Below are 27906 nucleotides of genomic sequence, written 5' to 3'. Positions count from 1 at the left end.
AATACTTCAACCTTTTGGTTGCATCCCACTGATGATATGGAAATTCTGAGAATTGTCACCAACTTGAAAAATTCAAAAGCTGCTGACTTTTATGGATTGCATGCCACTGCTATAAAACTAATAATTAAGGACATCGCAGCACAAGATATGGGGTTAGAGGCGTGGCTTTGAAGCTCTTTTTGTCATATTTGGAGGAACGAAAGTATTTTGTGAGTGTCTCCGCTCGGAGATCTGCTGAGTACCCAGTTATGTTTGGTGTCCCACAGGGCTCCGTTTTAGGACCCTTGCTATTTATTATATATTTCAATGATTTATGTATGAGTATCAACTCTGATGTGTCTTCCATTTTTTATGCAGATGACTCCACACTCGTTGTGAAAAATTTAAATAAGAACAGTGCTTTACTGACCCTTAATTATTCAGAACAGAAAGCTAAAGTTTGGTTTCGATGTAATTTACTTTTCTTAAATGAAAGTAAAACGCAGCATCTCAGTTTGAACCATGCGGAAAAATCTGAGGATAGAGTTAAACTCTTGGGCCTCCATATAAACTCTCAACTAAATTTTTCATTTCACATTCGGGATCTGGCATAACGTCTGGCCAAAGCTTCTTATGCGTTGCGTCAATTGAAATATCAGCTGTCCTTTGATTATTTGAAAATAGCGTACTTTGCTATATTCCACGGTATAATGACTTATGGTTTGATTATTTGGGGAAGTGCGACTCATGCCAATCAAATATTCATAGCACAAACAAAGTCATTAGAATAATTTCTTCTAGTGAGTATGACGCTTATTGTAAGCCCCTTTTTAAAAAATTTAACATCATGCTGCTACCTTATTGTTATATATTGGAGTGCCTCCTTTATGTTGGGAGCAAAATTTTGGCGAATGAGGTAACCTCAAACTGCCATGTACATAGGTACAGTACCAGAGGTGGTAGTGATCTGCGTCTTCCACTCTTCAGACTAACCAAATCTCATAATTCTTATTTGTATTTAGGTTTTAAAATGTTTAACGCCCTTCCACAAAAACATAAAAATTTCATTACTTTAAAAACATTTAAAAATCAAATGCCCAAATATTTAACGTTTGTTTGAAGGTGATTGACAATGTTTCGTGATGAATTTCACTAGTTCGGACTTCCATTGTCTACTATATAAAATGATTTGAAATCCCTGAAACAAGTAAAAAAGAATAATTAAAAAAGAATAGTTGAAAATAACAATTATATTAAGCAACAATAATCCTGAAATGAAATGATAGTGAAATAACCTACAAGTAAAAATATAATAATTGGATAAATAAAAATTAAAGGAATGAAAAAAGAAAATAATAAAAAAATAAAAAAGTGTAGAGATTCCAAGTCACCTTAGTTCACGACGTTTCGATTGTTGGTATCTACAATCGTCTTCGGGTGATGACTGGACTGATTCCTGATCACCCGAAGACGATTGTAGATACCAACAATCGAAACGTCGTGAACTAACGTAACTTGGAATCTCTACACTTTTTTATTTTTTTATTATTTTCTTTTTTCATTCCTTTAATTTTTATTGATTCAATTATTATATTTTTACTTGTAGGTTATTTCACTATCATTTCATTTCAGGTTTATTGTTGCTTAATATAATTGTTATTTCCAACTATTCTTTTTTAATTATTCTTTTTTACTTGTTTCAGGGATTTCAAATCATTTTATATAGTAGACAATGGAAGTCCGAACTAGTGAAATTCCCCAAATATTTAGTTTATCATTGTTTCTATTCTGTGGAAGAATTTTTGCTTCATAGAAGTGCATGTGTGTGTGAGTATTGATTTTTTATTTATTTTTTTATATTTTTTTGTTTTTTTTATAGCATTTGTTTTGTTTTGTGTTTAATGACAAATGTAGACATGTTTTTATTGTATACACGAATAAATATATCTATCTATATCTATCTATCTAATAGCATCCCATTATCAATAGAGAGTTATATATCTGGAGAATTTTTTCATATTGCAGAATATTCTTTTATCATTTTCTAAATGTCGAAATCATCGATTCTGCGTATGTTCGTTCTACCACTGGTTGGTATGACATCTGAAAGCACCTCATAATTGATAATATCCGATAAATTCAAAGGTTGAACTTTTTGTAAACGGTTATTGACTCAATAATATGAAGAAGGCCATTCAATATTTCAGCAAGACCTCGATTTCGCATTAGAGAAGAAGAAAAAGTTTTAAATCGCTTTCACCATTATCAAATTTGTCGGCCCCTGTTTCGTGAGATTTCTTTGAAAATAAAATGTATCTAACACACCCAGTGATGTCAAAAGGTATGTCTTGAAGAAGAGCATGTGTTTCTAATCATGTTATTTTTCAGAATTTCTACTCACCACAGGAACTTCACTGTATGACATGCCCTTTCACTTGAACGAAAATTCAGATATCAGAATCGAAATAATTGACGAGTATCACTTCACAGATTCAGTAACAGTATTCGCAGAGGTGAGAAATTTCCTTTGTTTTTTACAATCAGTAAAATTGTAGAAGAAATCTGGTAATCAGACAAACTTCTTCATACTCTAATATAGATATTATTAAATTACTTTATTTTTTGTTGGAAAGACTGAAATTGGAGTTTGTTTCCATTATTCGGTGTGTGGAGTACCAAATAACCTATATGAGAGAACTAGAGAAAATTCAGAACATATTCCTGGGGTTTTTATTCTTGATCGATATCACAAGTGGTCAAACTATAACTCAACAAGGTCTTTGGATCTACGACACGAATTTAAAATATTATCTTTAGAACAGCGACTCTAGTCATTCAGCTAGTATGGCTTCAACGGAATGGCTACTCCAAAGCGATGGTGGTACAGACTTTGGCTGGAAGACAGCAGGATCCTCGCAAGGAAGAGAAGCCGTCACAACCAGCGCTTGCACTTCTCTACATCAGAGGATTATCGGAAAGGATAAGAAGAATTAGGGCCAAGTACAACATTAGAACCTGCTTCAGATCCTCACGAAAACCAGGCGACCGAACGCGGACTGCGGTTCCAAGAAGTGCATTCACCGGATACATTGTGAGTGCGGAAAATCCTATATCGGTGAAACTAAGAAGCAATTGAATGTTCGCATAGCGAGGGAAAACCAGCAAATCAGGAATAGCAGACCATGTTTGGATCCATCAACACAACATCGAGTGGTCCCAAGCTGAGATCAAACACAGGAAAGAACATTGGTTTAGGAGAAAATTCAAAGAAGCGGCATACATGTTGTCCAACAATGTATTCAGCCAAGCTAGCGTAGAGATACGCAACATATGGAAACCCATAATCAAGCGAAAAATCACCAACTTCCGCCAAACGGTCATCTCCCACTAAACCGGTGAAACGGAAAAAGGAAAGCGGGGATAAGTGAAAGTACCCGAATGACCCATAAATAGTCATCTCTCGGAGAAATTAGTCCGGTCATAACCCGAAAACGATCGTGGATACTAACAATCGAAACATCGTGTGAAGTAACTTGGCTTGGAATTTCTCAACTTTTTTTTGTTCAATTGTTCTAATTTCACTTGTATTTTATTTCACTATCATTTCATTTCAGGTTTTTTCGCTTGATATAATTGTTATTTTCAGCTTTTCATTTTCAATTCTTTTTTCTAGTTGTTTCAGGGATTTCAAATCATTTTATATAATATCAGACAATGGAAGTCCGAACTAATGAAATTCATCGATTATTATTATATTTTTATTGGAATTTACAGGTGATAAAATTACCTGGTCAATCACAACCAGATGGAAAACCAAATGCAGAGTATATAGAAGGAAAATATTTCAATGCAGCCCAGGATTTGTCCGTATTCAACCTTCTTTCATCTAATAGAACACATCAACTTTTACAAACCCTTAACATGTTGACTGACGAATTGCCCAAATTGCCAAATGTTACCCTAAATGTTCTAAAAGAGTATCATCTAAAAACTTTGGATATATTGAGAAAAGTGAGTATAGGCAAATACAACTACCACGTAGTACTGCTGAACCCACCGGTCTGTAGGTGATATACTTGATCAATTTCAGTGTAGTTCTGTCGCTGGATGAACGAGAAACATCTACTACTTGCATACATGCCTGTCGGACATAATGTCCATCGTGGTATAAGCCGGGGAGGTAGTTGTTTCCGGCAGGCATTTACCAGAACTTACTGTATGGTTACGTTGGGAGAGATGATTCGAAACTTGAAAATTTTGTTGTAACTACTTAGTCGATGTCGAACATCATAGAATAAATCAATATTGTTGTTTCCATTGATGAACTTGATTGAGCAATTTCTCCGGATCGTTCTTCATTTCATTTTTCATTTCGTCATAACAAAATGAAACATATTCAGTATTTATATCATAATCAAATCAAGTCCAAAATGGTAGGGGTATAGTTTAGATGTCTTAAACTATACCTTTTGGATGTCCTCCAGTGAGAATGACAGTGTTCCATGTAAGTGAAATTTTACCTCTTTCATATATTATATTGTGTAGCAAAGTTACTCATTTGCATGATCTACATATCATCGTGAGGACTTTTTTTTAAGTTATTGCTTCTTTTCTGTGTTTGGAAGTTTTCCAGATTTTGGTGTACTTGTTTTCCTGTTTTGAAGGCCGTAGTTCTTTTCCTGACGTTTCGCTAGCGCGAGTAGTTAGCTCCTTCAAGGGTTTATACATCCTGAGTTATTATCTCCGATGACTGGATATTGCGGTTGCCTAACGCGTATTTATGTTTATTTCTCAGGTAGTTTCGAATGCTAATACCTGTACCTAACCAAGGTAAATTACGTAAAGTGTGTTTGTGTTGATTCAGGTAACCTGGTGTGATAATAACTGTAACTGGATTTGGTAAATTGTTGACCCTTTTCTAACTGAAGGCATGCTCTTTACTATTCTTGAACTTCTTGAAATGGGATTCCATATTCGATTGAGGTTCATAGCTTCTTCTCTTATGTTGAGATTATCCGTGTGTTCGTGGATCTCTATTGCCTCCCGTACCATTTGGCTATGGTATCCCTGGTCGGCGGCAATGAGTTTCGTGTTTTCAAACAGAATCCTGTGATTTCCTTTACTAAGTGCATGTTCTGTCACCGCTGACTTGTCCGTTTGGCCTAGTCTGCAGTTCCTCTCATGCTCCATCAGACTTGTTTCCATAAATCTTTTGATGTGAACCAGAAATGCACGATATGCGATAAACCCCTGCTGCCGATTGTAGATCCCTTTTGTCTTCAAGTAACCTGAAGCTTTGTTATATCTCCTTGTTGGGTTTGAAAACCGTGTTCCAACAGTGTTCCAGTTCTCTCTGTAACCCTAAGGATATAAGGTAGATACGCACGTGCAACCATTAAGCCTTATCCCCGTTTGAGTCGCAGAACTCTTCAATTTCATGGCTTTGTTGATCTCGAGTACACTATTATCTTTTGATCTCGAAGTCATTTGAAGATGTTTTAGTTCTTTCTCTGGATGCTGTGTTCCACATATTCTTCAAGCTCGTTCCGTTAACTAGGATGTTGGTTCAATTATGCGTTCAAGTACATATCCGTGTGTCTGAGTTTTCGAACACTTTGTGAGTTTCCCAAGCGCCGCATCGTTCGATTACTACATCTAGTATTGCTATACGCTGCTTCTGTTCCTTCTCCATGGGGAACTTAATGCATGGGTCCAGGAAAAGGTTCAGAGCGTACCTTCCATGTTTCCAGATTACGAAAGTGTCATCCACGTAACGTAGCCACAAGATCGGTTTTAATTCAAAAGTGTTGATTGCTTTCTCTTCAAAACGTTCCATGAGGTAATTGGCTATCACCACGCCCATCGCCACGCCATCTAGTTGCTCATAGAAGGTTCCCCTCTATCGAAAGTAACTCCCTGTGAGACATGCTCTGAATAGTCCGACGATATCATTCGAAAACAAGTAGGCTAGCCCCCTCAGAGAGTTTATCAATGGGACATTGGTAAACAAGGAAGCTGACTAAAATAGCCATCAACTCTAGAGTTGAGTTCCTCATTTTGCAAACGAAGTCTTTCGAATCCTTGACATAGGAATTTGGCTTTCACACATAAGGCTGGAGGAGGAAATTCGAAAAAGGAGAAAGAAATTACAAAAATTTAATTTAATTCAATAATTCAATGAATGAATTTAGTGCTTCATCTTTTAATGTTATCCAGATTGATGGTGAAGACGCTATAAGGCATGGACCGTTGAGATTGATAGTGTTCCATGCATGTGATATTTTACCTCTTCCATGTATTGTATTGTGTAGCAATCCTATGGATGATATCTGATTCAATTCCATAAAGAGTGTTTAGAGTACAAGAAAAAGTAGTTTTTTGTATAATTCAATGTTTCTATGAAACAAGTTGTTTCGAAAAGGCTTTTTCTTCCAGTTTGTTTCTAAATTTGTTGCTTTCCTCCTATTTTTTGAAGATTCCCACTTTTTATTTGTATAAATATGGAGAAATAGAAAACCACAACCTTTCTTTACCAAATGAAGTCATTTGGTGAAATATATAAAAAGTCAAACAGAAGGAAAAATAGCATAATAGATGCTATAATCGACTCACTCACTTATCTTTTCAATCAATCATTCATCCAAGGATATTTCCCTGATGAATTCAAAAAAGCTCTAATTTTACCGTTGTTTAAAAAAGGTAGTAGAGACGAAATAGATAACTACAGGCAAATTTCTTTGCTTTGTGAACTTTCCAAACTATATGAGAAATTAGTGGCTAGCAGAATTATCAGCTATCTGGAAAGTAATACCCTGCTATCAAACTGCCAACACGGTTTTAGGAAAAATCATTCTATTGAAACAGCTAGCTATTGTTTTCTCAGTCATATTTATGAAAAACTTGATAAAAATGATTTTATTATCAGTGTGTTTTTTGACCTGTCAAAAGCATTTGACACGGTATCAACTAATTTTGTGTTGACCAAATTAAGTGTGCTTGGTTTGCCTAATAACATAGTACTATGGTTTAAGTCTTACTTGAGTGGTCGTAGCATAATTGTAAAGCAAATAAATTCAATGTCTAATGAACGCGAGGTTAGATTGGGGGTTCCCCAAGGCTCTGTTCTTGGTCCCCTATTGTTTTTAATTTTTGTCAATGATCTGTCAGAATATATGAGTGATTGCTATTCAACTATGTTCGCTGACGACACCACCATTACAGTCGCTGGACCTACTACAGATGATTTGCTAACAAGAGTTAGACTGATTATAGACCAGTTCACAAGCTGGTGTGATCGTAATCGTCTAGTTCTGAATACCTCAAAGTCGGTATCGATGAGATTTTATAATAGAAGTAGGTGAATTACCTCAGTGCGATAATATCAATATCAATGCAGCAAACGAAGTTAAATTTTTAGGAATAATTTTGGATGAAACATTAAGTTGGGATCAACACATCGATAGTGTCTGTAAAAAACTAAATGAAGCATATTTTGCGATCAAGCAAATGAAAAACTGTGTTGACCAACAAGGTCTATTGGCAATCTATTTCGCTATCATAACACGCGGCATGGTAGCTTATTGAGAATACCAGCCCACTCCACATCTAAATTTAAAAACTCTCCCCAGTATAGTGCTATTACGTTTTATAATAAACTACCCAACTTTTTAAAAAACTCCAAATCAGACAATATTTTTTATAAAAGTACTAAGGAATTTTTTATTGAAAAATGTTTTTATAATGTACAAGAGTATCTGGATGGCAACTTCAGCTGAGTTTTATTTTGTTTAGTATACTAACAAACTCTCATTGAGATTTTAAACGTTATATCTTACATACTTGCTGTATTTTAAATGTATATGTTTAGTATAAATAGTACCTGTTGACATACCATATGTATATATTGTACCTCAGTGGCTAAATACTTCATTATTATTATTATTATTATTATTATTATCCTTGAGGTACCTACTCCACAAGCTGCATTTTGGTGGAAACTTTCTATTATCAATTCTACGGTTTTTTACAAAAGAAATTATTTCGAAACAATTCAATGAGGTTGCCTCTGATTCAGCCTAATCAACAGTTTCACGTAAATCGACAAAAAAATATATGGTAATTCGATTTCCACACAGGAAAAATATTTCTCAGAATATCTGCAATTGTGTGTCACCAGTTGACAAAATCCTGTTTTTGGCTTCAGTTGCCGTTGGATAATAAAGAAGTGGCAAAACAAGTGGCTGCCGTTACAAGCAAAATAGCAAAACAATATGAATCAAAGTCCGATCCTTGGACTTCCGAAGCAATCACAGATGTGTGCCAGTTCGGATCCAACAAATATCTAGGACACGTGAAGGATGAGAAATATGTCGGCATGATAGCTGATGACATTGAAAAGGCAGTACGGTGAGTTTTGTTGATATCGATATCATTATTGCTATTTCTTGGAGGATTTATCTATTCATTTTCATATATTCATCTCAGAGAAGTTATCTATTCATCTGGGAGGATTAATCAAAATAATCTTCGATCCAAGTATATGCCGGCATCATTAACTTTCATTATTCCGTGGAGTGATAATGTAGTACTTCATACAGACAAAAAATAGGGCAAATATTTGAGATGGAAAAAACCATATTCGTCTGAAAGTAGACACAGCCAATAATAAACAGCAGTTCTTTCAACACAGATTTCAGTTCTACAAAGTTCTGGGAAAATAGTCTGTGGTTTTCAAGAATTAATTTATTCACCATCTTTCTCCACAAATATTTTGACTTTGTCGTAAATGAATCATGCTAAATATACAATTTTTTCATGATTTTACTTTGGATATTTTATTTTCAGTAACAGTTTCATTTTCATTACGTGTATTACAGGTATGTTTATTATATTTAATGCGATCATTTTGAAAGAATATACAAGTAATTACATTGGAACGAAGTAATGGCCTCATTTCACATTTTTACATTAAAACTTCAAATTATTATTCATTTATTAATTTATTTCCAAAAAACTATAAATGTCTGAAAGTAGACACAGCCAACATTAAACAGCAGTTCTTTTAACACAGATTTTAGTTCTACAAAGTTCTGGAAAAATAGTTTAGGGTTTTTAAGAATTGACTTCTTCACCGTCTTTCTCCACATATATTTTGACTTTGTCGTAAATGAATGATGTTAAATACACAATTTTTTCATGATTCCACTTTGGATATTTCATTTTCAGTGACGGTTTCATTTTTATTAGGTGTATTATTGATATGTTCATTATATTTAATGCGATCATTATGAAAGAATATACAAGTAATAATATTGGAACGAATTAATGGCCTCACTTCACATTTCTACATCAAAACTTCAAATTATTATTCATTCATTAATTTATTTCCAAAAAACTATAAATGTCTGAAAGTAGACACAGCCAACATTAAACAGCAGTTCTTTTAACACAGATTTTAGTTCTACAAAGTTCTGGAAAAATAGTTTAGGGTTTTTAAGAATTGACTTCTTCACCGTCTTTCTCCACATATATTTTGACTTTGTCGTAAATGAATGATGTTAAATACACAATTTTTTCATGATTCCACTTTGGATATTTCATTTTCAGTGACAGTTTCATTTTTATTAGGTGTATTATTGATATGTTCATTATATTTAATGCGATCATTATGAAAGAATATACAAGTAATTATATTGGAACGAATTAATGGCCTCATTTCACATTTTCACCTTGAAACTTCAAATTATTATTCATTTATCAATTTATTCCTAAAAAAATACATTTGATTTGTAAGGAAATTATTTATACAAGAAATAATTATACATAAATATATAACTTCAATTTGAGCTATTTCGGAAATGGTATAATTGATAGCAAAGAAATATAATTATATAAATTAATAATTTTGTTGGAAAATGGTTAAACGTCATTTAGTAATTCATTATATACAATTATTTCTTTTTAAAATAGAGATTTTCCAGAAAATACAGAATTGAGATTTTTTGTTAACAGATTATTGACCTGTCTTCTTTGATGATCATGTAAATTTCTATGTTTTATAAATTCCATAGTGAAATGTTTTTAAGTTTTTATAACAGACTGCAGAAAGATGCATGATCCATTGAAAATATCTAATGGTCATATACAGGGAACTGTGATTGGACCTATGCTCTTCTCAATATACAGTGTGTAACAACGAAAATTTAACAGAACCGTTTTTGAATATGAAAAGTAAGATTTTAAAAAATGCTCGGACTCATCGATTTCTAATCATAGGGGGACACCTCTTAGACTAATCAGATTTGTTGTAGTACGCACCCCCTCGGAGGGGTGCGTCCGATGACCCTTATTTAGATGGGGAAAGTAGGTCGAGTGGCACTTTGCTTTAAAGGTCTTTCGAATACCTTTACATCTCTGTTAAAAGAAAATTTTTGTAACGATTAGTTTTCGAGATAATTTGAAGATTTAAAGGTATTTTTATTGAGTTCAACTCTTTTTAAAATAAATCAAATTATTTTCAAGGTACAATTTACGTTCAGAACTTTCATAAAAAAAATAAATTTTTGCTTTTTATGACAACCTGCTAATACGGATCCATAAGATTTCGTAAAAAAGTAATAATTATCTGTTTATTACGAGGACATTTTTTCGGGGGATGGGGTTGGTTACCACCCTTACATTTTAGGTGAATTGAGTGGCACCTCCTTATGAAAGTTGCCTTTTCACGTGGATATTTTATGCTTCTGATAAAAAAGTGAATCATACTAAAAACTTACCTACACAACGAATACAATCTGCTGATTTCCTTGAATGCTAATGATACAGAAAAGTTCAAAAAACTGTTTTAGGACTGTTAAACCTCTGGTACTTAACCTGGGATTGGCGATGACTTGACTAATCATTCCAATCGCGTTATCGTCATTCATTACCCTTCTCTGAACATATCTTTTCTTATTCAAAACCGAACCTGTCTCCCTGAATTTTGTGACCAAATTCAGAACGTGATTTCTGTTTAGGTGTTTACCAGGGTTTTGTTCGTTAAATAAAATTGATGTTCTATTAGCATTTTGGTCGTTGCCAAAAAATAAAGCAATAACTGAAACCCTTTCCAAGTCCACATCGAAAATGAAATACTTACCTTCGTGACCGAGATGAAAAACTTAGGATTCGCTTCACTATACATCTCAGCTATCTGAACAAAACTTCTTACAACGTCCCCAGGCAGCTGTTTCCAAATCGTGATTTGCTCAACAGATATATTATTATTATCCGTATCTATCCCAAATTAGAACTAAAGGTTTACCTTGTAGGTATATCACTCAAATGTCATGTCTCACATTTATTTTATAGGATGTTCTCTGGATGTTCTCGAGCACTTGAGGGTGAAAATCCTGAAATTCTTCAAGTACAAGACACTTTCGTAGAGACTACTACTCCTTTCGTTTTGGTCGATTTTCCGGTGATTACAGAAGATTATCCTGATTACGTCGATGATCAAAATATCTCGAAAATGTTGACGAAGGTAAGACCTTCAATTAAATTCCATAATGAAAATATTGAATACTTTCTTGTTCAATTGATGACCTATTCATTTTGTAGAAATTTATAATAAATATAGGTAAGGTAAAAATAACTATTGTCTAATTTCTATAAAGATTTTTATTTATTACGACCGGTTTCAGTTTATTTAACCACTCTCAAGTAAACTGACTCAGATTCACAAACAAATCCTTCAATATACAATGATATGGTCGATATCCTTCACTGCAATAGGTACCTGGAATATCAAAAATATCACGTGAATTAACATATCAAAATTACTAGCTATTGATCCGAAAACACTACTCGTGAATTGCTACAAATACCAAATAAAAAACATTGTGTTTTGAGTTACCTTTTCAAAAAATTGTAATCGAAGAAACTTTTTCAACCCTTGGAAAATACAGAAAATCTATTTTGATTTTTTTGGTTCTTTTAAGAAAATAGATACCATTCAACAAATATAAAATGCATGGGATAAAGGTATTTACTCAGTATCTTATCAAAAGTTCAAAATATTGTCTGAAATATTTGTTGATATCAATATAACCTATTCATAACAGTAGATATTCTAAAGAAATGAACTTTAAATTTGCAATTTCGTTTCTGACATGGTGGTGGGCGGACGTGCCGATAACGACCGTTCACAAAAAAGGTACGCGGACGCCATTGTTGGAGATGGAACTCAGTTCATGTTGTGAATGTCCGCCGTTTTATAACGGCGGACATTCACAATATATCAATATTAAATTTTACAAAAAGGATTTGAAGCTTTATATCTTCTATTGATTATCTGCGAGCGCTTTCGACAGTTGGTAGTACTGTCATCCTCTTGGCCCTCCTCAAACTGAACTTGTTATCCTGTCGTCTGCCTCTTTATACGGTCAGAGCGTCTTAACTCAGGTATTTCAGGTACTTTAGGTAAATTTGCCTGTATTTGTACTACCTCAGGTACTCTGCTTTGTGTTAGATCTTCTCTAGGAATGTGTATGGTTTTGTTTAATATATTGAATGTGAGGTCTGGTTGCGTTTTGAATTGTACTTGTTCCTCGATAAGTGATTTATGACTGTTGAATTTATGGATGTTCAAGTTTTCCCAAATGTCTATGCGGTTTTCCTTGGGAAAACTTGAATAAGAAACGAATAAGACACGAAGAAAGTAATCAATTTTAAAAGAAGTAACTCTACACATAGATGTGTAGATCATGCAAAGAAGTATTTCTCATACACAAACTGGAAAAAAAAAACCCCTCCTGAAACAGCTACTTTCATATAAACATTGAATTACTCGAAAAAAAAATTCTTTCGAACACTTTTATATGAACCCTGAATTATGAAAAAAACACTTTTCTCTGCTCAGTTTGTATTCCAAACATTCGTTATGGAATTGAATCGGATGTCATTCACAGGATTCCTACACCACATACTAAACACTTACACTTACACGGAACACAGTCATCCTCGCTGGTAGACATCGATGTTTCGCCGTAAGGCACTTGCGTTAGTGCTCTTCAGTACGAATCTGGATAACATTATGAAAAAAACACACAAATCATTCATAAATTACGACTTCATGTCACGGAATGAATTTGATCCATTTATGTCATCGATGACATCGTAATGACATTCATTGGCTAAATTGAATAAATCCCAGCCAAAGGGGTTATATTCCTAGGAGGAATTGATTTTTGGGAAATGAAGTTTTTGGCTTTATTACTTCATCTTGATACAAAAAAATGTGGGAATCTTTCAAAGAAAGGAAGGAAGTGATTAATTTCAAAAGAAGTAACTCTATACATAGATGCAGAGAAGTAACTTCAGACACAAACTGGAAAAAATCCCTCCTAAAACAGCTACTTTCATATAATATAGTTATTATTCAAAACAATTTTGAATCTAAGGTTGCTGAAAATTTTCAACTTATTCAGTAAATTGCTGTATAGTTCATAACCACTCCAATAAATTGACTGTAATTCAATATTTGATTTGATACTAGAAATCTTCAGATAATTTGATTCCTGTTTATTTCAACAATAGTTTTAGTTTTTTTTGCTAGAGGTGTAAAAAAGTATAAGATTGAGTTAGAACATTGATATATCTAATTTTGAATAGGATTTCCATTAATTGAAAGTTGCTTTCTCATATCACAGTGATATTTCTAACTTGATATGTCTTCAGTACGACACTGCCTGCAGAAACATAGTCAATCAGTGCTACGTGAACGCAAGGACATTGGCATTATCGATGGTTAACAGAGAAGACACAAAGGTTATTGCCAACGGCAATTTTGAAATCGCAGCAACAAGAGAAATGGGACTCGATATTCCTTATGTACTTATATCGTCTCAAGGTGTGGAATTGTTAGCTTCGAAAGATTTCGTTGAATACGAAAAAAAAGATGTCCATGTTTTGGTAAGTTCCAGGTAAATATTAGTAGATGAACGACACGGTTTATGGCACAAAATCCCATGTATTTTCTTATGGCCCTAAATTTTTTGCAATTTTCATGACATCCGAAAAGACTTCAGTGAGTGGGAGAGAGAAACTTGTGGCGTAATCGATACAGAAAAGGATGGAATGAGTATCGGACAGATTTAAAGAGCGTGGGCCCCCTTGGGAGTCCGCCTCACCCGTCGTTCCTACTTAGGACTCCACCCCTGAGCCTCCTTGTCGCCGCGTTCCATTCACGTGGTCCTTGTGGTCATCGGCAGCTGAGGGGAATTCAATTAAAAAAAGCGATCGATATGGAAATTGAACGTCGTCGACGTGATAGACGCTGTCCTTAGCCCTGACACCAATATGACACATTGAAAGAATTGCGAATTGTTGATATTAATGTGGCCTGTGGGACAGAAATTGATTCCATTTCTATACTTAATATCATTTATTGGTTCCCTTTCCTCTACATTTTCATGTAGAGGATAGGGAAATATCCATAGAATCGGAGAAGAATTGATGTTTCATAAAAAGGTGTACGTGTGTAAAAGTGAGAGACACGTGCGTCGTAATCGCTGCAGAAAGAGAGAGATGGACATGGTATCGAAGTGATACGTCGATAGCGCAAGCATGGGGCAATTTATCATTTGAAGCGTTGCCGGTTTTAAAATTAAGCATGGAGGATTATGAATACGACTCTCAGATATTCATTCCATCCTTCTCTGCATCGATTGCGTCATACGTTTCTCTCTCCCGCTCACTAAATTCTTTCCGAAATACACCTACCTCGAGTTGGGTGTTCTACAAGGTTCCGATCGGATGTCATGAAAATTGCAAAAAATTTAGCGCTATAAGAAAATACATGAGATTTTGTGCCAGAAACCGTGTTGTTCATCTACTAATATTTAATAGTTCAGTAGACAAAATACTATTACAACTTTATGTGGTAGTGTTGACCAAGGGTTAGCTTTTTGAAGCACACCAGAATATTCGAATACTGAGTTTATTGCTAGGAAAGTGTACATGATGGTCCCTCTAGCAACTGTCTCATAATAATACATGTTATCTTAATCAGAATTGTCAAATCGAGAAACTGCTTCGACCGTCTCAAGTCATTGTCTCAATATATCGAATAGATATTATCTTTCTCGATTCTAAAACTAAGTAGAAAAAAGAGAAACTTGATTGTAAAAAACGATGTAGTCCTCTAGCATAAAAAAACATGAAATTCGGGAAATTCAGCTCCGGATGAAATGAATATCGCTCAAAAAGATAAGGAAGAAAACGGAACCGAAACTTTATGTTCTGAACATACTTCCTCAAGAGATTGTGTATTTCACTTTCGTCAACAGACTATGTAGCTCCTTAGTAGTAGTGGTAGTTATTCTACTACCTTTGTTTGGGGCAGCTGGTCATGACCCACTCAGGATTTTTGGTGTTTGAGGCAAACACCATTTTCACACAATGGTCTAGTCTAGATGTATTCTGCACAAAAAATGCAGTCTGTGAAGCTCTAAGAGTGAATTCCAATATTTCTTTCGCATCAACGTCTTTTTTTTAACTAACATTGTCTTACTTTGATTATTGATAGACGAAGACTAGATATCTCAAATCTACTTTTGATTGGGAAATGAATAGTTCAGAAAAATGTGGCATTACACATTCTTCATAATGAGTAAAATTGTCTCCGTTGCATGAGGTAGCATACTTTTGAAATTTGCGAAATACATACTCGCAAAGCCGTAATGTATCTATAAATTTGGGTTGAAACCACATACAGTCTAAATAATAAGAGTGAATGCATAGTATTCTCAAAAGTGTGGCAGTAGATCCTGCTTCTGGAATGAATCTGAGTCGTCGATGTCATTGTAGAAGTAAAATAGTTTATTTCGATTTGATGTGGGTTCCAATTCGGTGACAAGGTTCAGACCACCAGATTCAGTATTAAAAACAAATTCAAGTTGATCGACCGCTTGGATTGTCCAATTGGAAGGTCTGGTTCTTTCATGATCACGAATCATGATGAAAAGAGGATCCAATCTCCTAATGACAGTCGAAAGTGCGATTTAGACAAAGGTGCATCATTTTTTGAGTCCTTGTGTCGAATTGATACAATTTGTCCAGATTCCAAAAGAGTCGAGAAAGATTGGAACGGCAAGGTAACTTTTCTCCATCCAACAACTCATTCCATGGAGGAAAGAGAGAGTTAGAAAGGAAAAAAAATATACTTTGATGTCCTGAAGAACTACACTTTTATAGACAAAACTTCCTTGTTGAACTGAATTTGAAGTTGGGGTTGATATCCAACTATATCAAAATGATCAATATTAGAGATATACATTATATGTATCGTATCATTACTTCCATTATGCTGATACTTGCCGCGATGGAAGTTCTCTTCTTCAGTGTGATCATCTTTTCGGAGTGATGTAGATCCAGGTAAGTATACTTCTTTCCGGTATCCACATGGTGTAAAATGTCTGTGTTCCCTGCATGGTTTTATTTTGAGATGAACCATCATCCCATTCCATAATGATAGAACCTTCCATGAGGACTATTATATATCTTTCTCTTCAAAGATATTGAGTTCATTCTGATCCATGTGTAACAAATGAAAAACTCTCTGCCTTTGGTGTTTAGAATGAATTCTTCAAACAGCATCAGTTTTCAATCAAAGGTCTTCCAATAGGGACTTTCGAACTTTGACAATTGATAAAGGCCATCTTGTACCGTACAAAAACTCGGCCTTGCGCAGACCACAACTGGTCGAATTTTGCACCCTGACTTGAGTCCGCACCCTTACATCATTAAACTGACCCAGGAACTAAAGATGAACGACGTGTGTTCGCTGAATGGGCTCTGGAGCAGTGGGCAGTTGCTCACTGCTAATTTTCATCGAAAAATAAACAGTGAAAAAACAAAATTATCGATTCGGACGATACCAATTCACATGAGATCCAAGAGCATCCAATGTATCTAGAAAAAATAACTGTTCGGTGTGGATTTTGGACTGGCGCCGTCATCGGTCCATATTTCTCCACACGTGTTTCGATCTCCAAGTGATCATCTTCACCAGGAAGATCGTACTATCTTTATCAAACTATCTTTGATCTTCCTCGTGAAGATAACCACTTGGTGATCTAAACACGTGTCGAAGTGTTGAAATAACGATTTATTGTTGGGAAGAACTCCAGTAATATTCATATTCAAAATATTTCTTCTTTTCATTCTGAAACCATCTATTTCGAACTTTCTCACATGAGTTTCCACATACTTTTTCTACATGAGAACATTGTTTCAGTTATGTACAGTGTCCAAAAACCTGTTTTGGTGGTCACAAAAGGAGAAAATCCCAACCGCACTAGCGATGTTACTTTTCTCCGTCGAGGAAGAGGTTATAACGAAATTCGTAAAACCATTTTTGATATCATTCAAAAACATTGAGAATAAAACCGCTGCAACTGTATTACACACAAGCAGAACGCCCAGTCAAACAAATTCTACTTTGCCTCTGGATATTTATGCTTTTGAAAGGATTACAATGTTTCGGATAGATGTCTTCAGAAAACAAGGATACATCATTGACTTTGAAGAATTGGCATTGAATGAGAGCCTCAATGTGAGTATTTTAACGAATATTTGAATAATCATTCGACTGGTCTGAAGGGAAATCAATTATAACTCTCAGAACTTGCCCAAGTATATTCACTCTATTATATCACTTCTACGGCACGCCACTGAACCAATATTTCGACAATTCTGATCAGTTCTGTGCTCATTTCAATCATTCACTGATGCTAGATCAGTGCTTTCTATTTCTGTATTACCTTATTCACTGGTCTGTGCTCTCTAATTCTATATTACCTTCCTTCAATAGAACACTTCAACAAAAACTTCAACTATTATTTGATTGTCTATCGCCCTACTAAATCACTTCGCTTACTGCACTGTAACGTCTACTTGACTGTGTCGATATGCTGGAGGCGAGCGTTTATATATCGTTATAATGCAGTAGAGATTTCGCCGAAGTTCCATCGAAATCGGTAGAATTATTCTCGCTGCTTCTAGAGCGGTATGGAACATCGTACATTCGCGTGCTCTTAGCTACGTCACGATTGGTTTATGGCTACCAGTGACGGCCTGCGTTATTTTCTTTAGGACATAAATTTCAACAATATTTACCAACGCGGCGCTCTATCGTTTTGCCTAATATCAACATTGCCCGTTTCGGTAACTAATTTTTTTAAATTTTCTCAAGGTTTATGTTTCAGATTTCGTGAAACCCACTCCGAAAGAATTCAGAGATAAAGCCAAATTGGTCACCCACATCCATAATACGCTTTACATTCCGCATGAACTCGACTATGATGGTTGGCATTATCTATGCGTTTTACCCGGGAGATCAGTGGGTTGTTCACAAAGTATTCAATTTTTCCACCTCATGTCATTCTCAATTTTAGGATCAACAGGATCAGGAATTCAAGTTCCGAGTGTACACCATGTCCTGCTACCATTGGGAACCGTCAATAAGAAATTGGGAATTCTCCTGCGGGGTAAGATACTCGTATAGGTTCTTACAACAGGAAAACTGCCAAACTTTGACGATTGATAACGATCATTTTGTAGAAGCTACATCTGTCAAATTAGTTGTCATTTATTCATAATCTGCTTTGCCAAATCATCATGAACGGATAAAGCATTCAATAATGTTCGGGCAACATACCGCGCGCTTCACCCATTTTACGGTCGCCATAATCGTTCTACCGAAAGAACTATTCGCTATGTGGTGAATAAATTAGAGTCCACTGGTTCAGTAAACGATCAACCAACATCCGTACGTCCACGAAAAGCAAGATCTGCCGAAAACATCGCCACTATCTGTGAGAGTGTGCAAAAGAATCCGAGGCAGTCTAGGCCTTTCGCAGACCCCAACTTAGCGATTTTGCATCGTGACTTGGGCCTGCACCCTTACAAAACTTCACTGACCCAGGAACTGAAAGTAAACCACCATAAACAGCGACGTGTATATGCTCAATGGACTGTGGAGCAATTGACAACTGACCCTAATTTTCATGGATAAATCATATTCAGCGATGAGGCCCATTTCTGGATGAATGGGTTAGGTTAGGTTAGGTCCGAAGTGAGTGGGTCACCGCAACCCCCAAGGATTTATTGTGACTCACACCTATTCACACTCGATCAAATAAACCCAGCTTCTTAACGGAGCCGATTAGTTTGTAGTTCAAGTCGAATGGTGAGAGTACGGCTCTGCCGAACTCTAAAAACCTGATTCGGCCCCCTGCGGGGTAGGCACAAGTATGTGCTCTGCTGTTACATCAATTTCCAAACAGAGGTGATACACATTGTCTTTCAACAGTCCGAGTCTGTATATTTCAGTAGACACTGACCTGTAAGGAGGCCTATTGGACATCAAAGTTCATCCCTACTGTAGTCCAACAACTGTTTTGGTATCAAGCTTCGAAGGGTGAATGCACGCCTAAGAGTGAGCCAATCCTGGAAGATTCTGCCAGAAGTCTACAAATGTTCTTGCCATCCAGGAAAAAATCTTCAAAAAAAGTGTGTGGAGTCTTACTTATATTTGAACATTGACTTATTATTTATCACCCTCTTGTTGATATAATAGAGAAATTATATCAGCACTCCAAACTCAAATGTCTACTTCCCCCTGTTTGTGGGCCAAGAAGTATTCCTTTGATCCACAGGTTGTCATATTGATGAGACTCTTCCTCCAAAGCTTCGATGCAATTGAAAGCGGGTATCATTAACAAATGACCTATTCTCACATCGTGAGGTGAATGAGCATTGGATCCAAAAATCGTGTATCCTGGGTAAATGTGATAAACCAAGGATGTGCAATATCAAACGATTCAATGACAAAAATTATAACCTTGGAAGTATACAATAATCTTTTCATTGGACGGGATTTCAAAGATTGTTTTTCACTTCTGTATTCCTTTTGTGATAACACATTCTTTGCGATGTATTGTTCATTATCTGTATCTTTATGTATTTGTTGAGAAGAACTTCAAGACATATTGTTATAAAATGTATCAATACTATCGACAGGAATGTTATCTGTTTTAATTTCGACGGATATTCTTATTCATTTATCAATTTTCAGTCAGACTCAAGTACAACTTTTGAGCGTTTCGATTGTCTCTGTTACCACTCTTCAGTTTTGTCTGGCAAGATAAGGAATAATAATATCAGAGAGGAAAGATCAACTTACACAATGCATGAACTTGAGCTGGAGACAAACTTCATCATATTCATTTCCGTAGCGGTAGCTTTTTTCCTTTATTGTGTCCTGCTGATCTACATCACACTGTCTTCAAGGAAGGTAAGTTACAGTCAAAGTTACGAAATATGTTATTTTTCCAATTCCAATTCAATCCAATATCTATCCTGATTTTGTCAGCTACTGTTGATATATAGCTATACGAATAGCTACTGTTCTCATATATATACAGGGCTATTCAAATTCGTTTCTGTACACAGGGATCTCGTAAACGATAAGAGATAGAGTGTCAGTTGAACTATGTCAAAGTTGCGTATTTTAAAGAAAAGATTCATGGATATATTCTGAGAGCCCACATCAAGTGCCAATAGCAAAATGTGGACAGATTTTCAATATGTCTGCGAATAAAGAAGATATATGCAAAAAAATATTTTGAGATTTTTTTATTTTTCCTGTATATCTTCAGAACCAAAAGAGCTTCATCCGATTTTTTCACATCATTGAATAGGTCTCTGAAATACACAACATTGCTATAATTTAACCGACACTCTATCGCTTATCGTTTACGAGATCCCCATGTACAGAAACGAATTTACGAATTTGAATAGCCATCTGACATAGCCAGATGATGACAGTACTACCAGCTGTCGAAAGCGCTCGCAGATAATTGATAGAAGATATAAAGCTTCGAATCCTTTTTGTAGAATTACAATTATATATATATATATATATATATATATATATATATTTATGTAATATATTTCATTTTTAGTTTGTTGTCGCATTGAAAATGTAGAGGGAATTTGTGATTAATAACTATATGGGCAATCACAGATACTTGATATTATAAGCTTGTATGCCTACCAATGCTTAGAATGGAAATTGCAGACAAGCACGACTCAAGCATACAAAATGCTTGAGAGCAGTCTCGTCATCCAACAGAAACTTTATAATAATCGTCGATATGTTTTTTTTTGTACACTTTAGATTGAAAAAATTTGAAAGCTCAATAATGCTGTAACATGAAACTTAACTATCAACAGTAAGAACTAAAAACTCGAATATACAAGTTTCTGTGTCTATTGAAAAATCTATCAATAATGTGACTGTTTCTTGTTGAATCAATCACAGTCCACCAGATTCATAACTCACCACTTCTAGGCCAATTACAGATGACACAGCAATGTTACAGTTGCCTTTGAAGCCTTGAGAAGTTCAAAATATGTTCTCAAATGTCATACTTGCTCATTGAACTGACAATTCAAGAGGAAGATATTTCTCTTGAGGAACATTCAATACTACACCAAAGGTTTCAAACACTTCCTCACAAAAACATGTGTGAAGTTTTCGATGGAAACATCTGATTAGGCCATTTTTGCCTGGTCCTGATTAGCGAAGATTCTTCCGGTGAGAAAATTATCGGGTATTTGGAAAGATGGTAGTCGATTAGGAAGAGATCTGGAGATTAGGTAGTGTGGTGGGTGAAGGAGCATTTCGACGCTCAATTCGTTTAATTTTCGGACGTTGATTTGTGAAACTTGTGAATGGGCTTTGTCATGGAACTGCTGCTGTCGAATTTTTCGATACATCTCGTTGATTTCCACACAATAGGACTCTGTGATGGTTTAGCCCGATTGCAGAAAGTTATAGTAAATCACACCAGCCGCTGACCACCATACAGCGAACCATGGTCTTTTTGGGGGAGGTTAGCCTTTGGGAAACGGCTGACCTGTTGAACTGTTGAACTGTTGTCGTAGAGGATCCATTTTTAATCCCACGTGATGATCTGATCCAAAAACGGATCGTTTTGGGTGGACAGACATCGGAACGTGAACATTTTTTTCGATCATCCAAATCGTAGAGCAAGCACTTTCCGAACTTCATGGCCTTTTCAATACGTTTCAAACCATCAAAAACGGCATGGGAGCTGACGCCCAGTTCTTCCGTCATACCACATACAGTTTATGACGGATCAGTCTCCAATCTTTGTCATGGATTCCTGTAGGTTGGCCACTTCGGGGCTCATCTTCAAGGCTGAAATCTGCAGAACGAAATTTTGCAAACCAACGTCGAACAGCGATATCATTGCCAAATGGCGGGTTAATATTTTGGGCTGTTTCGACAGCGCTTTAACTCAATTTGAATTCGTAGAGAAAAATTGGCCAAAAATTTTCTCAAAGATCGCTCATATAGTAATAAGCTGAAAGGAGGAAAAAAACTGAAATTTACAAATTTCTGATCTGATTTTCATTTACTATGTATATGTTTTCATAGCAATTTCCCATTAGATTCATCGCGATTTCCTATTAGATTCAAACGAATTGTAAGTTCAATGAGCAAGTATGACATTTGAAAACATAATTTGAAATAAGAACTTCTCAAGGCTTCAAAGGCAACTGTAACATTGCTTATCTGTAATTGGCCTCGAAGTGGTGAGTTATGAATCTGGTCGACTGTGATTGGTTCAACATGAAACAGTCACATGATTGATAGATTTTTCAATAGACACAAAAATTTGTATATTCGAGTTATTAGTTCTTATTGTTGATAGTTAAGTTTCAGGTTACAGCATTATTGAGCTTTGAAATTTTTTCAAACTAAAGTGTACAAATAAAGATACATATCGACGATTATTATTGAGTTTCTGTTGGATGATTTGACTGCTCTTAAGCATTTTGTATGCTTGAGTCGTGCTTATCTGCAATTTCCAGAAATATTGTAATTGTACAGTAATTCTTTGAATAGTGAAAGTGTAACAAATCAGTATATTATTCAATTGAAGGGAGAGTGATACCTTATTGAAGAATGAGATATTTTCGGGAACATAGGATTGTAGGAGAATACATCAACTCATTTATCATTTTGTAAATTTCTTTTGAATTTTTCAAAATGAAATGTTTTAATTGTTGTTTGTACTAATGGAAGTTTGTAATTATCTTCAGTTCATAATGTAGAAGATCATACAGTTTTGGCCCAAAAAAGAAGATGGTTTGTGTGGCTCTTTTTGAACATTGGTATATATACTGTGAGACTATTCAGTGATCTGGTTACCACTTCCATGAGGCGATTGAACCGATGTAGGTTATGAAACATCCATTCTAAGCATTGGTAGGCATACAAGCTCAAAATATCAAGTATCTGTGATTGCTCATATAGTTATTGTTATTAATCACATATTCCCTCTACATTTTCAATGCGACAACAAACTAAAAATAAAATACATCACAAAATTCACCAAATCCTCTCTAAATAAATCACTTCATCATATCGTTGCTATGAAATTCTACTGAGTTTACATAAACTCGAACTAACATTGTACCCTTTTAACTTAGTTAACTTATGCTACCCTATTTTCGAAGATCTGTTCTTCATTTCAGAATTTCATGATTTTTTTTTAACAGATCTCTGAAAAAAGCATTTACTTCTTAAGTGACATTCCTAGTTCTCATCGATTTGGATACCTCCTCATTGTGAAAACTGGGAATAAATCTGGGGCTGGAACGACATCAAATATAGTGATAAAATTGTATGGAAAAAATTCGGAGAGTAAGGTAAAGTATCAACAGAAGTCTCGAATGAATTTTTTCACAGAATATATTACAGGAGCACGTTTTGAACTTTCCCGATCCAGAGAAAAGAATCCTGCAACATAATCAGGAAGATTGGTTTTTTCTAGCAACGAAACTCCATTTGGGGGAGATTGAAAAACTGGAAATTTGGTTCGATTCTTTAGGTTTACGGCCCTCATGGTAAGCCCCATAAAAATGTTAGGATACTGACCTGTTTTGTAATACATAGCTGAATTAGTTATTTCAGTTAGAGGTCCTTATTCAAATAAATTAAGTTATTGATGTAAGCTAATGAACAAAACGTCGCATTGCAAATTATATATTATATAACAAACATGAAACAGTATTGAGAGTTACTCTTCTTTTTTATATCATTCAAAATGGAGGCGATAGGGCCAAAACACGAAATTTGACAATTCTAGTTATTAGATTATTGTAGTTCCCCAAAGTACGAAATTTTTGTCCGATTCAAACGACCTAGTAGGTTTTGCCGTTTCCGTTAGTTTTTCCTCAATATCAATATTTTTTCATCTATGTTCTGTGAAATGTTCACACCAGTGGCATCCATTTTTTCTTCAATTATTTTTGTATATTTGTATTATTTGAATATATAATATTCATATTAGAGAAACCTTTCAGGTATTGCTCCGAGATAGAAGTTGTCGACCTACAAATGAACAAATATTGGTGGTTCAACATCAACTATCGATTTGAAATAGGCGATAAAGAAAATCATTTTCTCACTGCTGTACCAGAAAGTCCACCATATGTAAAGAAAAAACGAAGTCTTTCATTTAGGAAATTCTCACTTCACGGATGCCACATGTGGAATATATTTCAGTAAGTGATCAATTGAAATATGCGAATAATAAATTCAACATCTGATTGGAAAAAGAAATATAAACGAGTATACTTTATTCTGTTAAGGTCTATCATTCAAATCAATAACATTATTTCAATAAAAGTATGCTTTTTTTACTGAGAATTTTACTGTAAGACGAGTTTATTGACAGATGTCACAAACTGTGTTTCGTATTTTTTAAGTATGTCTCCTCAGAGAGTGATATTAAGTATACAGGGTACACCGCTATGACCTTCGGTTAGTCGTTATTTGAGAAATAATAGGATTCATATCCTGATAATTGGCAAATATAAAATTAAATAAATCTAAAGAAATGAACTTTGAATGTTCAAGCAAGTCTCGGATATACCAACACCACGAATGTCGTTGGATTATATCCGACAGGCGTCAGTGCAGAAATTTTCACAGAAAATTCCCTGCATATAAAATTGGCAATACAACTGAAAGAGTCGACCTTCAATTTTGTAACGGGCACACTGGCGATTTCGGGCTCATAAGCCAGTGCAAAATAGTGAGCATCATCGACCTAAAGTCAATGATATTCCATAATTGAAAATCGGAAATTCTTTCAGAGTATTTCATTTCTCTTCATTAGTTGGAGCGAATAACAAAATGTCACTCCATCTAGTGGACGAGGTTTACTAACCAACTGCATATCCGAAATATGCCCGATTCCTCTGAATAAGGAATATCATTGACTTTGGGTTGATGATGGCCACTATCTTGCACAGACGAGTGGCTGATGAGCCCGAAACCGGTCTGCGAGTGTGCCCGTTCCAAAATTGAAGGTCGACTCTTTCAGTTGTATTGCCAATTGCATATGCAGGAAATTTTATGTGAAGATTCCAACTCCAACGCCCTTCGTGGTATTAGCCAGGGGAGTAGTTGTTTTCTGATAGGCGTCAATCCATTCAACTTACTGTGTAGGTATATCTGAGACTGGCTTGAACTTGTGAAGTTAATTTGTTTAGATTTGGTTACTGTCAGTTTTCAAGCATAGCACACTGACTAATAAGAAAATATATGATTTTCAATATGCTTCATCGAATGAAAATAATGGCGTTACCAACTTTCTCAATTCAAATATAGCACCCGGTATATAACATAACTCTAATTTGAAAATGAATCGTTCTGAAGATATTCATTCTTTCACCCAAAAAAACAAGGTTTTCGGCTCTCGACTGATTCTCCTATGAAATATTCCATTCCATCGTCTTGTAAGAGTAACATTTCCAAAATTTCATACAAAGTGTTCGGAATTGATGACTAATTCTGGCGTTATAAAAATTTGCCAAAATTCAGTTTTTTCAAATAGAACACGCTGTATTTTAGAATAGTTTTAAAATTCAGAGATGATTTCGACCTATTTTCTGTATCAAAAATCATGCGAGAAATTTCAGTTTTTCTTGAAAAATAAAACGTGAGCATGCCCATTAAAAAACTACAGGCTTCGAAACCTTCATTTCGAACAGTTACAGAAGAAAGTTTATCACAGCAATCAATTTTTATTGAAGACAGAAGCTCAGATGAATGAATAATGAATTGAAAAATGTTTATTGGGAATATTTCATTGAAGAGGGAAAATTCAAAAATATTGTATTGTCTTTTCACACAAAATATAAACACTATTTCAAAATATGTTCCAAGACATTTCATTTATTAACTCTTCATAAAATTGTTATTTACAGCACGACTGATTTCATATATTAAAACTTACGACTATATTAAAACTTACCTATACTTATAAGATTCATTTAAATGTTTGCTATAAAAGGTTATAGAATGGCAGGATGAATCAAATGATAATTGATACTTTCATTTTAAGCGACGATGAAGCTACTATTTCAAGAACCAAGAGACTCACAATCATGATGTCAATCTTCATGACCACATACACTATAATTTTGTTTTTATACGGCTGTCCAAAATTGCAGAATAGCGACAGTGTAGGCCAGTATTCGGAGTACGGCTTTCACATGCACCTATTATGGACTACATTGGGTGGATTTGCTATAACGTTTCTCATACATATGCCCATTGTATCTTTTTTCAGGTAAGAAACTAGAAGTTTAAAAAACAAACTTTTTCTTTGTCAATGGGAATCAAATCAAGAGACTTCTGGCCATTTCTATTTGCTTCTATCCATCGCCATAATTTTTTTTTGTCAGGGAAACTGCAATATTTTCTTGAACGAAATAGTTTGAAACAACAGGAATTTTTCACCTATCGAATTAGTATCTTCATTATCATTTATAGGGCAAGTAGAAATTCGGTTCAAATCTCCTGGGATAGAAAAAGTCTTTTTTTTATCACTTCTACGAATATTGATTATCACATACTGTCTTCGAATTTTTCGAATATATGTAACAATAAATATCATCATCCTGAAAAATTCTTACAGTTTTTGATAGAGATTCTATCAAAGTATAGGTACATAACAAAAAGTAAAAGAGGAAGAAATTTCAACATAACACAAATAATTTTGACATAATTTGTATAAGTTACCTCTTTCTTTCTCTCAATTGTACGATATATCTTATATAGTTTCAAGACTTACTTAGTGCTTTTCATTGTATATGAAACTGAAACATTGTATATGAACTTAGATACGCAATAAGAAACGAAATTCAAATTTTCCAACTGGAGAGCCCTCCGTGGGGGCAAAAGGAGGGCGTTTACTTGTGAAAATTGGGTTGTCCATAAAACAAAATTATCTATTCATCACTGTTTATCCGTTTCCTCAAATTTCCGGTGGGTGAATGTATTAGTGTCAGCATTGCACCGGTGCGTAGCCGGGGCGGTTCGCTAGTATACATATGAATGCGTGCGATCGCTGATAATCATAAAATGCTATAGGGCGAAGCGCGGCCTTCGACGCGCTATTTATAAGCCACCGGGCCCCTGGCCGGTACCGCCGCAACTAGTATGCCCCTGCATTTCAAATCTAAACTTTCTTCGAAAATATTTATTTGAATTACATGCTGTAAGGGCCCATATTGATCTATATTAAATGCACCTTGTATTTAAGGTACTTCATTCGATAAGGATTAATGTTAGATTGCTTAATTTCGCTTCGTAAAAAAGTAAAGAAGAGAAATGTTTATTGTAGGTTATCCCTAAGAGATAGATATATACCATCGAGGACTTTTTTGTAGACCGTTCACCTTTTATAAGTATAGACTTTATTTCAACTGAATTGAAAATATTTTTAACTTCCCTATTTATAAAATATATCTTGTATTTCTATATACTAGCAACTTCAG

The 27906-nt window shown here is 35.0% G+C and overlaps 1 protein-coding gene across 14 annotated transcripts in view; it reads left to right on the top strand.

The window, feature by feature from the left end:
* Window positions 1-27906, top strand: part of LOC111518254 (polycystin-1-like protein 2) — a 60524-nt gene that overhangs the window by 19600 nt on the left and 13018 nt on the right. For 8 of the 14 annotated variants that reach the window (XM_074175584.1, XM_074175586.1, XM_074175585.1 and 5 more), the window contains 13 exons: window positions 2368-2492; window positions 3754-3990; window positions 8183-8385; window positions 11329-11500; window positions 13696-13929; window positions 17255-17572; window positions 18212-18358; window positions 18414-18506; window positions 20096-20314; window positions 23614-23763; window positions 23816-23961; window positions 24421-24621; window positions 26469-26696. In XM_074175584.1, coding sequence (XP_074031685.1) covers window positions 2368-2492; window positions 3754-3990; window positions 8183-8385; window positions 11329-11500; window positions 13696-13929; window positions 17255-17572; window positions 18212-18358; window positions 18414-18506; window positions 20096-20314; window positions 23614-23763; window positions 23816-23961; window positions 24421-24621; window positions 26469-26696 — 2473 coding nt within the window. Of the gene's footprint in view, window positions 1-2367; window positions 2493-3753; window positions 3991-8182; window positions 8386-11328; window positions 11501-13695; window positions 13930-17254; window positions 17573-18211; window positions 18363-18413; window positions 18507-20095; window positions 20315-23613; window positions 23764-23815; window positions 23962-24420; window positions 24622-26468; window positions 26697-27906 lie in introns of all 14 variants that reach the window. The other 6 variants (XM_074175583.1, XM_074175588.1, XM_074175589.1 and 3 more) reach the window with 6 other exon arrangements.

This window comes from Leptinotarsa decemlineata, unplaced genomic scaffold (genome assembly GCF_025532065.1).
Source record: "Leptinotarsa decemlineata unplaced genomic scaffold, Ldec_3_MD MMD2_tig00001064_RagTag_RagTag, whole genome shotgun sequence".
Taxonomy (NCBI): Eukaryota; Metazoa; Arthropoda; class Insecta; order Coleoptera; family Chrysomelidae; genus Leptinotarsa; species Leptinotarsa decemlineata.
The sequence above is the reverse complement of the archived record's forward strand: the minus strand, read 5'-3'. Positions and strand labels throughout refer to the sequence as shown.